This window comes from Aptenodytes forsteri, unplaced genomic scaffold (genome assembly GCF_000699145.1).
Source record: "Aptenodytes forsteri isolate BGI_AS27 unplaced genomic scaffold, ASM69914v1 Scaffold465, whole genome shotgun sequence".
NCBI classification, from domain to species: Eukaryota; Metazoa; Chordata; class Aves; order Sphenisciformes; family Spheniscidae; genus Aptenodytes; species Aptenodytes forsteri.
The window spans coordinates 1,850,667-1,866,283 of record NW_008795039.1 but is presented as its reverse complement, the minus strand read 5'-3'; the positions used below and the strand labels follow the sequence as shown (position 1 = coordinate 1,866,283).

Sequence of the window (15,617 nt, the reverse complement as noted above, 5' to 3'; positions counted from 1 at the left end):
ACAAACGCAAAAGGGGTCAAAGCAGTGTGGTGGAATGGGGTAGCGCAGCCCCTTCCCACCGGAATGCTGCCGGTGAACCGCAGCGGGACCCCGGCGTTCCCACTCCGAGTCCCAGCCCGCTTCTGCTGGGTAAACACCGTTTCCTCACATTACGCGGAACGAAAAGTTTATCTTTTACTAAATGTGAGCCAGAGTTTACTGTAAAGAAATAGGGAGCTCCAGTCACTTGGGCTTTGAAGAGTTCGGAGGAAGAAGTCATAGCTCAGCACTTGCGTTTAAAGGCATGCTGTCCGTGATGTCCATTTTCTCCTTTCACCGGGTGAAACGGTAAACTTGGAAAATGGATGTTTGCAGAAAAGACTCTGAGATAGCCTCATCGACAAAACCTTCATACCTGTTTTGATAAACTAATTGTAGCCATCCTGTAATAGTTAAATATTTCAAAGTTAACAAGAACTGGGGAACCCGTTTATTTTAGGAGGTATGAAAGCAGGCCGATTTGTCAAGTTGAGACCGTTCAACAATTTGGTTGCTAGGCTAGGAGAGAGGACGGATGGTCTTTGGAGGACGAGGTATGTTTTGAAAATAATACGCAAATTTAAATTGAGGGATAGTTGCCGTGCAATCTTTCTAAACTGTACAGTTTTGTAAGAGTCAAACTTGTTTGTCCGAAGCAATATGTTCTTGAATGTATTGTGGAAGTATACATTAGACATTGCCCTCATCAGAAAGAATGCGCCATAAACTTATAAATAAACTAGTTAATTTGAGATCAAAAAGCCACAGAGATAAGAAACTTATGGCCAACTAGCACGCACACTTACCTAACCAAAAAGGTCCGGCGCAGCAGAAGATGTGCCACACAGGAGATGCAGCCCTGTAAAAATTTGAGGCACCTTTTGCAGTAATAACATGCTTTGCACTTCATCAGTTAGTTAGTCTATATTGGGGAGGAGGGGGCGCTGAACCTCCCATTTCAGTTTCTCTTAATAAACCTTGTTTTTTCATAAGAATATTTTAATTTTAAGGTCTGCTTAGAGATTCCAGGTGTAGGTTCACTACAGAAAGAAAGTATGCTTGTTTGCCTTTTGCATGTCCAAGAAAAATGTGCCCAAGAAACACCTTGGGTCAAGCTTCAAGAATGTAAGAGAGTAGTTCTGTATTGTTTTCTGAGTCTTTTGAAACTTTATGCAAACATTAAATAAATCGAGCCTTTAAACCGATGAAGTAAGTTTTAACCTCATTTTACAAAGCAGGATCAAATGTGCAGGAAGAGGTCAAATGAAGAATGAGAAGCTGAGCATAAAATCTTCATTCTGTAGCCCAAACTTCCCATCTAATATGCTAATTTTTTTACTTTCTCTCAGAAGTACTCATATTCCAGATATTTTCAGTATGGAATCAGCTACATTCAATTTTCCTTCTTGTTAACTTGTTTCACGTGATGGTATATACTTAAAATAGCATCTGTCTTCCCATGTGTTACGACACATTTGCTCTATGACTTTCAATTGTTTGAGAGGTGCTTTTTGCCACAGGTAGCGCTTCCAAAATTTCCTCTGTAACCATTGTTACCAGTCCAAGATAGCCCACACGTGTGCTTTGGGCACGGACCGTGGCTATTTTACAGGACTCCAGAGCACTTTGCCCCCAGTCATGAGCAGTAAATAATAATTAACACTAGCAGCTGTGCTTTTTGAATGTACTTATACAATCACTCTACTCTTAGCTTCAGAGATCTTCTGACTTTAGAGATACACATACAGTGTTTCTAAAATGCTGAAAAAGCTCTTAAGCCAGCTAAATTTGGGATTTTGATACCTGTTGCTAACTGTGTGGTTTGCCTTTGCTGAAAACAGACGTGAACTTGAGGTCACATCAATATCATCTACAGTAGCTAGCCTTATCACCTCATTATATTATACTTTACCGAGGAGATTTCTCAAGCAAGAAAGGAAAGGTATTGTATAATGACCTATTGCCACTTACGCAACACTTGCTGCAATTGCTGCAACTACTGATTGTGGGGTAAGCCGAATATATCATCTTCTATGTGGTGATTAATGAGTTCCTCTGTGGTTTTTTTTTCTAGCGCTGTGCTCAAGTGTTTACTTGGAAGTATATCTCACATGTGAGCCCAACCCAAAAAGGATGTAATCTACGCAGATAAAAAAACCTGACAGGGAAACATAAAAAGCAACTAGCACTGCCTTTTAAAGAATACAGCATGGTTATCGATACTTCTTTTTCCTGAGGTGGAGAAAAGCTAGGAGGAATGGATAATTGCTAGCCTTTTGCAAGAGGGATAGTTATTCTTCTATTTGGGAACTGAAGGCATAGTGAATTGCACCGCTGTGTGCTGGGGAACAGCCGTAGAAGACAATGCCACAGGAAGAATGACGGGACATGCAGTGTTGAGGGGAGGAAGATGTAATAAGATTTCCTTAAAGAAATCAAGAGAAGTTAAAGAAGTACAGAAAGGATGGTAAAATTTAGATGAGCAGACTTTCGCATGCAAGTGCAGTGTTTGCAGTATCTTTGTGTCCACAATTAGGCCATCTACAAAAGCCTATTTTATATTTAAACAAATGAAAAGAGTAAGTAAAGTTGCTGTTGTCATCCTGTCTGGTAGCCTTGTACTTGAGTCTGGGCACAAACCAACTCTGTAGGTTCAGTTCTGAAAAAATGAACTTATGTTCAAAATGTACAAAAAATGAGTACTGTGTGTAGACTACACTTCTTCTTAACATTTATGATAAAGAGTTGCTGCTGCTGTTCTTGTTTAATGCCAGATTTTATTTTAGTGAGGAGAACTAGGTTCACTGTCAGACAGAGCACGGATATTTGAAAAATCTTGTCTAAGATAGCTTTATAGCCCTGTGTTTGTTAATTGTATTTTTAAAAAAGTCAAAGCTCACTTCGTTACTACTCACTGGCAGTAACTCGCTTTCCCCTTCCTACTCAGCTTAAACTGTATCTGTTTGGAATGTTACGTAAAATACTTCCATCTTGTCTTCTCTTGAAGAGGAATGTACAAGCTTGCTTTTTGTTTCTTTTCAGCATTCAGTATGGCTTCTCCAGCTCTACTCATGCGTGTGGTCGCCTCTGCGTATTCTGTTGCGGAAAAAGCTGCAACAATTGTTAGAAATGTAATGGCTGCAGGAGATCTGGGGATAGTGGAGAAGGTATTACTTTTACTTTGTTCCAATTTAGTTTCTCTTATTAATGCTGAGTTAGATACAGGTCAAAGTCGTATTTTTGAAGATCAGCAACTGGGGAAGGAAATACAGTCCTCACCTCTCTGATACAAGAGATATTCCTTATTAAAGGATTAAAAGAGCACTGGAGAAGTGTCTTTTGACCAGTATTTCTGAAGAATGTTCGGACACTTAAAAGAAACACACCATAATTTTGTCCTTATTCCCCTCACAAAACACAAGCTTTGGATAGAATGTCAGAATTCGTAATAATGTCTCTTCCCATTAAATTCCATACCTGTGTTCTAACAACTGTAGTACAGCTTGAAGTACTGTGCCCTTGATGAATTTTGGATTAGGATAAATCAGTGTTTAGTTTCTTAAAACAAAAAAGAACCTTAGGTTTTATTGTAAATCAGCGTTTTCAAAATAAATTCGGAGCTTCAAATTTAATTCTAAATAGAAAACAGAAATGAAATTACAGTCATCTGCATGAAGTTCTTAATTTGCTGTTAGTTAGCTGCACTGATGAGCCAGGATCTTTGTTTTGACTACAGTACTAGGGTAGGTGGAATTAACTTTTGACGATAATTCTAGCTTGCTAGGTATGTCACAATATTAGGGACTGCATTAAGTATCTCTAATATTTTTGGTCTTTACATTGAAGTAATTGCTGGTATTTACATTTTTCTGGTAGTAAGCACTTTCAGGCAGTTGTGAAGAAAAGCCTGATCCTTTATGACTTTTATTGTCAGTTCAGACAGTAGATGCAAAAAGTTTTTTTTTTCCCCATTTGGTCAGTTCTATTTACCACTGTGAAAACATTTGCAAGTTTTTCTTGCTCCCTTTTTTTCCTAAGCAATTAAAATCAGGTGTATGGGGGAGAGAATTAAAAAAAAAAAACCCTGGAAAGTAACAATCTGTTTTCAAAAGTACTTAGATGCACAGCAGGATTCTCAGACACGTAAGTAGAATATACGCTCCCACATAACCTGCTTTTAGGTTCTTGGAAAAACTAATGCAGCTTCACTACAAGAAAGCCTTAAAATACTTGCATCCAGAGGTACAAAGGAAGCACTGTCTGTACTTTGATTAACCAGTTAATTTTAAATGCATAAACAAGTTTCATTAAGCTTATTTTTTAAGAGTCCAGCAAGCTTAAGGTAATTTGAACTAAAACTAAATGATCTAAAACTTTTATCCATTTAATTTGGTGTCACTTTAAAAAAATGCATGTGTATTAGTATTATTTCCCAGTAAATCAGAAATGCATTGCTCAATCATTTTCTAACATAATAAAACCAGCAAATGAACACATTTTAAGCTCTGTAACCAATTAAGTAAATAATTATAAATACAGTATAACAAAAATTATCGAAAGTAACAGGTGATGTTGGTTCTAAATAAGACTGGTTATACATACTTTTTTTTTTAAATGAAAACTACAAACACACAAAATTAGATGGAAAACAAAACAACAGGAAGAGGTTCCTGTTGGAGGGACTAGCGATCTCAAAATTCCTGCAAGCTTCTCGTCAAAGGTGCTGGTGAAGAACGAGGAAGAATGCAAGAGAGAGAACCTGTACGTGCCTCTGCTTTACAGTCTGGAGGGAAGAGATGCACAAGAACAGAAAGTGCTGCTTCTCATCATTCATCCTCTTTCTGCAGTCAGCAAACATGAAGACCAATTCCAGCTGGTCTTATTGAAAGCTTTAGAAAAGCTAGGAAGACAATGATGTTCCACCTTTTCCCTCAACACATTGACCTCCCATCCATTTATCTAGATGAGGAAAAATAGTTCAAGGACAGTTGAATTTTTAGCTAGCTCCTCTCCTTCCTCTCCTGATGTCCAGAGTTTTCTGTCCCCCAGTCAGCTCTAAGCTCTCCATTTATATTGCTTCTCCTTGTAGCATTTTTATTTTCTTTTTTTTTTCCCAATTGGTAGGTAGGCATTTTGTCCAGCCATTCTTACGTTATTGATGACTGTTTTGAAGAACTACTTCATACTGTTTTATTAGGCTGGTGTCCTGGAACAAAGGACATTCTCTGCAATAACTTGATCTTTCCGAGTCTAAACTCAGTGTCAAATTCAACCAAATTTATCAGGGGATGAGAGGGAAATTTAAAAAAAAAAAAATAGCAAGTTTCATAAAAATAGGCAATTGGATAAAGGGGCAGACTAGGTTTTGAACATGCAAAAATTAACCCATAACATGATTCTAAATGGAATATTCCATTCCTATGGCTAATTTCTGTAGCCAGATAAAACAATTTTCATGTTGTCACCAAATAAGATACAAGCAGATAAAATAAAATTTTTGTTTGATTCAACTAAGATGCAAATCCTTGGATAAACTGGCTTTCTTAACTCCTGTCCTAACAGAAGTATTTCTTACTGGGATTCCATCTCCGGACCTAAAGGGCTCCTCCATTCATAGATACATGAAGATTAAGGCCAGAAAGTATTAATAAGTTACCCACTTCCACTATATAGCAGGTTATTTATGTTTAAGACAAAATTACTGTAACCCACCTGGCAACGTATGTTTGGCTACACTGCATCTTTTGGGAAGGCTTTCAGTCACTGTTTCACATGTCATCTTGAGACACCAAATCCACCATTTCCTCTCTAGTATTTTTGCTGGAAAATATGTATGGGAATTATTGTCAAGTTCAATTTCACTGGTTAGCTTCTGGCCCTCCTTGGTCTTTGTCTGCTAGACTAAGGATCCGTTCACTATTTAGAAATTTATACATCATAACTGTTTCCTTTTTTTTTTTTTTAAACAAGCTAGATTAATTGGACCTTTAAATCACCTTTTACTAACACCTTCCCTGTATTTCTCCTCTTTCCTAATTTGCCATGTCTCTCCAGTGAGCCTTAAAATATTTATTTTTTCCTGGTAACATCTTAATTTTTGCTTTTCCCTCTTGTATTATATCTGGGTTCATACTTGTATTAATTTATTCTGTACATAGTGTAGTATTTGCACAAATACATATTCAGTACAATTGCACCAGTGCATGAGAAGAACACAGCATGTAAATATTGTTCTAATATCATACCAGTCTACCTTAGCTCTGGGGTGTACAGGGAAGCTCTGCTTGTTTCAGTTGTTAGCCTGCCTCTTTCAAGATCACTTACTAGGTTGATGATTTATCAAATTAGACTTCTTTTTCATTACAAGGTAGAAATTCAGGGTGACATATGGGCTATTGTACTGGGTTTTGTTGTCGCTCTTTTGAAATACACAAATTCCTCTCCATCCTTTGACAGACCGGAGCCAATGACTTGCAGACCAAAGCTGACCGACTGGTACAAATGAGCATTTGTGCTTCCCTGGCACGGAAGTTTCCCAAGGTGACAATCATAGGAGAAGAAGTAAGTACCTAATTTATTTCATACTAACAACTTAACTTGCTGTAACTTGCAGTGGAATTTGCTTTGGCAGGTTTTAGGAAATCTTTTTTTTTTTTTTTTTTTTTTTTTTTTTTTAATATTTCCACCCCATTTCATCCGTCCATTGCATTAGCTTTGTCAAGTAAGTGGCAAGCAAATCCACAGTTCTAAGGCAAATCAAGGTGAGTCCAACACCTTTTACTAATAATTTTGAGAATCCTGTTGTTAGGACCTGCCCGCTGATGAGGTAACTGAGGAATTAATTGAAGATGGTCACTGCGAAGAAATACTGAAGAGAACTTGTCCTGCTCAGTACACAGGAATTAAAGAGGAAGAGGTAATGTGGTAATGCTATACATATGTCTTCATAGTTTACACTCTATCTACATTACTTATTGATTTTAGCTAAGAATGTATTAAGAAAAAGGGTTATTTCAGTGTTGCCATTTTTTCTTTTTGGTTTGAAAACTGAAATGTAGTCATGAGAATCACACTTCCAGAGCTGGAAATGCTGCATATCCCTGTGTGCAATAACGGGAAATGGAAATTTGCTTCTTACAACTTGTGATTCAAATTTATTTGGAAGGAATCTACTTTGGACATAAGAAAGTAATGTCACTTCCATGTTCAGTTTAAGACTTCACACCTCTATTAAGATATTTGCTGAGAAGTTCCAGTCAGTTTTTAAGCTTTTTTGTGTAAAATACTATTGTAGGCTTCAGTCATATCATAATGTTAAAAATTTGAATCTATTTCCTTACTGCCGTAAGGAAATAAAAGCACTAAAGCAAAATATATACTTTGCATGGTAATTTACATGATTTGTATTTGTTAATTTTCCTTATTTTTTTATTTTTAAAGCTTGTAATATGGGTTGATCCCTTGGATGGAACCAAGGAGTACACTGAAGGTTGGCTTCTCTTTTAATTCTGCTGATTCAGAAAAAATTATAGCAATGTAATAAAGTAGCATGTACATGTAAACAGTTTTCTGATAGAAGTTACATACAGTATTGTTTCATAAGGCTGATGTTGTTTCTGTACTTTTTGAGTTCTATGGAATTTTTTAATCATTCCATTCAGTTCTAACCAGTATTGAATATTCCTGATGGGCTACTGAGTGCCCACCAGTTTTTATCATTTCAGGGAGCAAAGGGCTCCCTTTGATTGCTGGCAGGTTGTCTCAAGTTTTTAGTCAAACTTACAATTTCGCATATACTTTGAATTGAGGGACTAAATCTCCCATTCGCACAGGAATATGCTCAGTTATATTTACATCCTCCTCTTCAAACAACCCAAATACCGGAGCTGTATTTGTAGCCCTTTCAAAATAAAACAACTTCTTCCCCAAAATCATAATTCTTCAGTTATGGGCAGAAACTGTTTTCAGCAAAGCCTAATTTGTGTCCATAGAAATAGACCCTAAAATGAAGAAAAAAAGAAAAACCTCCAAAACCAATATGCCAAAACCTCACTTTAGCCTCCTGCTGCATCTTTTAGTTGATCAATGTAAAATCTTTTAGGCAGATTTTTTCCCCATTTCCTGAAAAGAGATGTACAACTGTCAACAAATTGCTAGTTTTGAATATATATATTTCTCTTTTTCAAGCATAACTACATTCATATTATTTCCGTACAGGTCTCCTTGACCACGTAACGGTTCTTATTGGAATTGCTTACGGAGGCAAAGCAATAGCAGGAGTTATTAACCAGCCATATTACAACTATGAGGTATTAAATGCATTGGTTTGTTTAAAAGCATTAGGTGATTTCTAACTGTCACTTCTAAGCCATTTCTAGTTAGCACATTTTCAACTGAAAAGCAGTGTGTAGTGGACTTCATGTTGTAATATAAGGAGTGTTGTTTTTATTAAATATACGCAATTTTGAATGTTGGTCCCTGAATCTCAGGGACCTACTAACAGCCATACTGAATCCTGAGGCGTGTATAATATACTAATATAGTGTATATTACATAGGTACTGTACATATTACTACAGTACATATAAAGAACATATTGTAAAACAAGTACAGATTGGTATTTTTGCAGTCTTTGCTAGAAATTCCTTAGGAAGCCCATGCGATAGGTGCGTTTGTGATGTGTGGTAACTGCCATAAATCTGCAGCCCTAAATAAACCAAGCGTACCTGTCACTGACAGCTGGGTTGGAGTGTATCAGGCCAGGCTTCAGGTTTAAGTCCAGGACGGCCAACTTACAGGCACTTACACGCGTTTGGAGATTATTTCAGTATTTTCTGTGAGGGGCAGAAAAAAGCCCATGATGCAGCCTGATTAAACAAACTTACTAGAATTTAAAGAAAAAGCTCTTGAGCTGATGTAATGCATATCATCAGCTGATTCTATACGTTCTATGTGATATGTATGATGAAACATTTAAAATGACAAGATATTTTCAGTTACAGATTGTGCCTGAAGTACAGAAATATACAAATATTAATTTGTCAGTCATTGGAGGCAGGATGTAATGCACCACCACAATGTCACAATGTCAGATAAGAAAAGAGTAAATGATGTCATTGCCTTAGAGGGAATAAGAGCCAATTTTTCACTCTGGGCTCTAGAGTAGTTCTTTTTAAGTGCCATTGTTTAAATGTATAACCCAGTATTAATATTATACTCCCTGATACGCAAAGATGTCTCTAGGTACTCCTTTCCATTTGTGCTTTAAAAGCTGGTCACTATGATTAACCATCACCTGGACCTGTGTACCTTTCTCGTAGGCAGGAGCTGATGCTGTGCTGGGCAGGACAATCTGGGGAGTCCTGGGCATAGGTGCCTTTGGATTTCAGCTCACAGAAGCACCTCCTGGGAAACACATCATCGTTACCACCCGTTCTCACAGCAGTACCCTGGTAAACGACTGCATCAGTGCCTTGAACCCAGACAGTGTCATCAGAGTCGGAGGAGCAGGAAACAAGGTATGAAAACTCAAAATCTTTTGTTTTTACTGGGAGGTGGTACCTTTGGAATAAGAAAAAGAATTTTTAAAGAAATCATTTGCTTACTTGCATGAACGTACAGGAGACTTCCTCCTCCTTCCCCAGCACAACTTCTCTTCCTAACATTCAGTCTGCTGTGAGGTAGAGAGAATTTGGTACAGGTATATTTGTAACCGTGGCCATGCTGGTCGTGGCTGAGGTCCATCTTCGTAGGGGAGAAAATAAAAAGTTCTAAGACCAGAATGACTAAATGCGAATTCAATTTAATCACAATTATTAGACATTACCTCCTGTTCATGTTATACAGTTTTTGTTCCAACTATCTAGCAGCAGCACATATGAAAGGGTAAAAATAGAAGCACGCAGTGATATTTCCTTTGCAAAACTTCTCTGCATACAGGGAATACTCATTTGCTACAGTTTTTAAAGCTTAGTTTTGTCATGGCTGTCAAAAACAGACCCTCCAATCTCTTTTCTCCAACATGTGCAAGGCCCAAAATGGCACCAAGACAACATGGAGATAGTTTCCACTTTATTTTTTTAGTACTTGCACAAGGTGGGAATTCTTGTTTCTGAAACTAAAGCAGATTTTCATCCTATAGACTGTATTTATAACAATCAAAAATAGGTCATTCAGAATGGTAATACAGTATATAGCTTTCTAAATCTTAATACAATTTCTTGTAATACCGGAAAGAAAATGGCTGGTGTTCCTTTTCTGACCGTAAGTACATAGAATAAACTGATCAGATCCCTATTTCCTGGTGTTATTTTCACCCATTTCTAAACGCCTAGATCCTTTGCAATGATTGCCACTCTCTATTCACAACAGATCATTCAACTTATAGAAGGCAAGGCATCTGCTTATGTATTTGCCAGTCCTGGGTGCAAGAAATGGGATACGTGTGCACCTGAAGCTATTCTACATGCTGTGGGAGGTAAGTTAATACCATTCAAAATTCCAAGATAAATGAAACTGCATCAATTTAAAGTTATTTAAACTTTTCATAGAAAAAAAGAATTTCCAAACATGTCTTTGGAAAGAAAAATGACAGTACGTATGTATTTTTAAATAGTCACGATTCGCTAGGAGCTTTGAGCCCTTTGAAATCGACAGTAACTCCAAAGGGACAACAAATTATGCTCTGGAAAGCATGATATGATCTGTTTTGCCCTGGACTAATACAGTCAATAACTGTCAAATAATGAAAAAAGCCAAATTCCAAAACTTTGGGTATATTGATTTTAGTATTTTCAAAACAAACGGCTTTTTTTCTGTTGGCTACTATTTCACAGTAAAATCACGCTGTCCTACTAACTGGATATAGTAGTATGTTATTAGTAACATATTACGTAATATGTGGACATTGAATTGTTTAAAACAACAACAATAGGCCAAATCATGCAGTTGTTCCTCAGATGTACAAACTCCAAACTTGAGCCGTTCACGTAATTCAGTAAAATTAGCGGTCTCCAGCCAACATAAGCCACTTCACCTTTCTAGGGGGTAAGGGGTTAGAGAAGTTATGAAAAGTCTCACTGACAAGAATTTGAGTATTATTATTATACTTTCTCTGCTGTTCACATTGATAGACCTTTTACCACCATGTGCTAAAATTGTGGGGTTTGATCTCCTAAATTCTGTCAAGCAAGGATAACAGGCTTCATAATGACATCATTTAACTCCTCTGCAGTCTCTAGCGTTGATAACTGGGATAGCTTTAAACAGGTTAGCTCAGGCACAAAAAAGTAACCAATCTGGGGCAGCACAGTGCTGTATTTAGCCTCCTCGTTATGTAGGTATCTCGTGGTTAAATTAGCTTGCAGAAAGATCTGTGTTGCTCTTGCTAAGTGATTTCTAGAAACTCATTTAAAACCAGCTGGGGTATTTCTATACGATGTTAGAGTTTGTTGTATAGACTTACCCTGGCTTTTACTTGAACTGAGGATTTTTCTTTCCTTCTTGCCAACGGCCAATGTATAAACTACTCGGGAAGCATTTTAATTAATCCGTAAGAGAGAGACGTTGTTTTCCTTTTTCTGAAACACAAGGAATTTAAGTATTGCTGAAAGAAAAGAAAACCATTAGTTATTTGATTTCGGTCAATAAAAAACTGTTGCACTTAAACTGGGAGCAAAGATATTTCACATCTGAAGACAGGCATGTGTACCCCAAAGACTGTCTGTTTTTTTTAGTTATGTCACTTGTACTAATCCTCCTTTTTCTGAAACACAAGGAATTTAAGTACTGAAAGAAAACCATTAGTTATTTGATTTCGGTCAATAAAAAACTGTTGCACTTAAGGAGCAAAGAAAGATATTTCACATCTGAAGACAGGCATGTGTACCCCAAAGACTGTCTGTTTTTTTTAGTTATGTCACTTGTACTAATAAAACAGATTCTCTCTCTCCAACTCCTGTTTGCTGGAATAATTTTTTTTTCTTTTTTTTGCAGGCAAGATAACTGATATCCATGGAAATGCATTCCAGTATAACAAGGAAGTGAAACACATGAATTCAGCTGGGGTCCTTGCCGCTTTGCGAAATTATGACTATTATGCCAGTCGTATTCCTAACACCGTTAAACAATCTCTTGTGCCTTAAAGCAGTAAAGCATCTTCACAATAAGAAAGAAAGAAAATAACCAAGCTTGAAATTTGTTTTATAGAATCTGAACCAAATTCTTCCATTAAGGTATTCAAAAATTTCAAAATTACATACAGAATCTCTAGGTATATGTTGGATCAGATTGTTTTGCTGTGTTTAGCAGACAACATCAAAAAAGTCACATTTCTTCAATAGCAGTTTTCCATATTCTTTGGGAGTATTTATTCTTCATGTGGTATGACTGTGCTGAATATACTGCTAATCATACATTACAGTCCAAAAATCATCTTAATATTCAGGGCACAAAATCATGTTAAGTCATTTACCTGATCTTGCTCAATGTTTTTTGTTGTATGTAATCAACAAGGGTTTACTGTGTTAAATACAAATGGACTAAGAATTTGCCTAGATGGATTAGCCCATTTATCATAAAGTTGACAGTTTTGATTCTTAGACGTGAATCTTTGAATTTGTTGGTCTGCACTCAGTTTTGGGATGGCCGAGATTGCTATTTGTGGTGAGCTGCGTTGTCCGAGTTTTGCAGGAGCGAGGACACAGTCCAGCTGGACCTCTGACGTCTCAAACTGGGGTTCCCGGATCATTGGATCCATTGAGGATCAGAGAAGCGTTAATACAGCTGGGTTCAGGACACCTCAGTTGAGGAGAACCCAAGGAAACTGCAACAGGGGGAGGAGTTCCCAGCACCTCTCTGATGATCTGAAATGCCTCTGTCGGGGTCTATGCCAACCTCAGTCTTGGACAGCTTTGGGCATCCTAGGTCACTTTGTCATACATGGGGACAAAGAAATGCTGGAACGTGAAATTTTTCATGTCCAAATTTTGAGAGAAACAAAGTCCAGGTGCCTTTCCAACAGCCCCAAGAGTTGAAGAACGTGACACTACCACTTCCCCCTCCTGTGGAACATAGGCATGTTAGGGGAGGGGAGAGAGCAGGGGACAAGATGACCTAAAATGAACTTAAAAATTGGAGAGCCTGCTTCAGTCAGCATTCCCATAGGCGTGGGGGTTAGGAAAGCAGGATTCAACTGTTCGGTCCACTTGAACACAAAAGAGAACAAGAAGTAAATTACATATGACTAGCTAAAATTGGCAACCTTAGCCAAAACAGATGAAGTCTCTTCAAGCTGAATTTAGGATTCTGGAGTATCTTGAATCAGTGGGGCTCCTATGTACTTTGTTTTCTCCAGATTTTGTGACCCAAGTCCCTCATCCTCAAATCAAGGAGTCTTAGGGACTCCCTTTCCCTAACAATGTGACACATACTGAGGTATGCCATGAAGAGTTGCCAGTTTCAACGGACAACACATAGTTGTGCTTTTCTTCCTGTTCTCTGTGTGGATAGAAGAGTGGTATGTGTTGGGTTCTTGGGGAGGGGGTGGTGTCAGGGAGGGTGCCTCAACTTGGCTGCTTGCTTAGGTAAAGACTGAATGCCTAAGCTCTCCCAGCACAATTCTTTTTTTTTTGCCTTAACCTCTGCTGACACTAAGAATTGCAAAGTAGCCTGCAAGTTGCACTGCACCCATTCTCACTTCTTCTCTGCCCACAAGTTTAAGTCCTCCAAATAACTACACTCTTGGTCCACTCAAACCATCTTTATGCTAGCACTGAACTTCAGGATACAAAAAGCTGTGTTTTCCATAAAGAAGATAATTTCAGTTTTCAACAGTGTGTTCAAGTTATAAACCATCTTTATGCTAGCACTGAACTTCAAGATACAAAAAGCTATGTTTTCTGTAAAGAAGATAATTTCAAAATTCAGTTTTCAACAGTGTGTTCAAATTACTTCTCCTTTCATCACACAAGGTATTTAACATCTCTGATTTCCTTAGAGTCCTTTGATAAGATCCTCTCCTCACAGTAGGGTAACACCAATGAGACTTCATTGGCTTAAAGTTGGCTCTATTTCCAGCAAGCAGGAACATCTTGACACCAAAAGATATTAACGAAGTAACTCTTACTAAAGCGTTCCCAGTCTCTCCATGTGTACACACGGAAAAGGATCTAAGGAAGCTCTTTCCTTAGTGAGGTCATCTTATCATAACATCTACAGATAAATTAGCAAGATTATCACTTACCTCATTCTATCATCATCAGCCAGTCCATAATGCTATCATGACACTGGATTAAAGCTGCATATATAGGAACAACACATGCTTCTAATCCTTTCATCTATAGCTTACCTTTCTTCTCCTTCCTCAAGCACATGACTAGTAAGAGCACGCAAGACAGATTCAGCCTGCTTTAATTAGAGCCTTCTTCATATTTTGGCCCATTGTAAGTTTAATCATTCCACATATTGATTGCGACTGAAGTTTGAACCACGTAGCAAGTACAAGATTAATCTAATTTCACTGCCTCAATTATACATAATTCTCACCTTTATCTTCTGCAGAATTCTTGGATATGCGTGCTTTAGTAGTTGCATCAAAATCTGCATGTGAATTTGCAAAATGCATTAAGATAAAATGTAGAACGACTTAGACAACACAAAGCCTGCCTTAGTAAGTCTTTTCATGTAATCATTAAAATACAAAGTCAAGTACAGAACCCACTGTTAGTAATCTTCATCTATGTCTCTATATCCTTATTTTCATCTGAAACTTGCTGTATGTTTGAAAATTTCCTCAGCATAAGACCCTTTCTAATTCTGCCATAATGTATCTCTCTGCTCATTTACAGTCACCTCAATGGGAGTAGAAGACACATGGCATACACTGGCTTCTACCTGATGTGTAAAGACGCTTATGTACGGAACCACTTTCCACACTTATAGAGACTGTAGAACTGCTAACACAGGAAAACGTTATGGAAGGTTGAGATAAAATTCAGCAGCAGCAATCAAGGATAAAAGCCAGCACATAAGGTGTAGTCATGCTCTGGCTGTACCACTGTGCCCACTGCACAAAACAGCGCCGGTCCACCAATCAAGCATTTGAGAATTTCTCTGCTGGCACGTTAGGTGCTATAGTCCCATCTATAAAATAGACTGGAGGCAAAAAAAAAAAAAAAAGCACAGGACAGTGACGCTGCATTGTCCTTGTAACAATGTGAACTTGAGCGTCTCCTGTGAAAAACTGCTGACACAGTATTTTTGTAATTCATTCCAAGACTAGCTTGGCCCACTGCAAAATGTGCGTGTTTGCGAGGAACGTGACAAGTCACATTCTATGAGAACAGATGGGTTAAACCACTGTACTCAAATGTGTCGGTGTATGTTGCACCGTTTGATTTGTTTGTATCGTTACGTACAGAAGAGGGACTGAAGCTGTCTCTACAGCTGCTGCCAGACGCCTGGCTCAAGAGTTTTTACAGTTAACTCCTGCAAAGCTCTCGGGAAGGGTCTGCCTAAGCGCCGGGGCAGCTGTGAGAGGAGAAGCGGCCGGCATCAGACACCGCTCCCGCCGGTGAGCACCCGGCCCCAGCGAGGCCAACG

The 15,617-nt window shown here is 38.1% G+C and overlaps 2 protein-coding genes and 1 long non-coding RNA gene across 3 annotated transcripts in view; 1 reads left to right on the top strand and 2 right to left on the bottom strand.

Moving 5' to 3' along the window:
• IARS2 (isoleucyl-tRNA synthetase 2, mitochondrial) overlaps positions 1 to 421 on the bottom strand; it is a 31,628-nt gene extending 31,207 nt beyond the window's left edge. Inside the window, exons 1-2 of the mRNA XM_009276856.2 lie at positions 395 to 421; positions 60 to 143 (exon numbers count right to left, since the gene is read on the bottom strand). Coding sequence (XP_009275131.1) covers positions 60 to 143; positions 395 to 421 — 111 coding nt within the window. The remainder of the gene's footprint in view (positions 1 to 59; positions 144 to 394) is intronic.
• Positions 422 to 1,925: 1,504 nt separating this feature from the next.
• On the top strand, positions 1,926 to 12,615 carry BPNT1 (3'(2'), 5'-bisphosphate nucleotidase 1). Its single transcript, XM_009276845.2, has 8 exons — positions 1,926 to 3,185; positions 6,475 to 6,579; positions 6,827 to 6,934; positions 7,459 to 7,507; positions 8,236 to 8,327; positions 9,338 to 9,535; positions 10,389 to 10,494; positions 12,012 to 12,615. Exons 1-8 carry the CDS (start codon positions 3,030 to 3,032, stop codon positions 12,158 to 12,160), a joined length of 963 nt encoding a protein of 320 aa, XP_009275120.1. The 5' UTR covers positions 1,926 to 3,029; the 3' UTR covers positions 12,161 to 12,615.
• On the bottom strand, positions 8,744 to 9,407 carry LOC109279395. The gene is made up of 2 exons (XR_002086148.1): positions 9,327 to 9,407; positions 8,744 to 8,851 (listed from the first exon to the last, which is right to left on the bottom strand). It is a non-coding gene; the product is annotated as an uncharacterized LOC109279395 (long non-coding RNA).
• Positions 12,616 to 15,617: the final 3,002 nt, after the last annotated feature.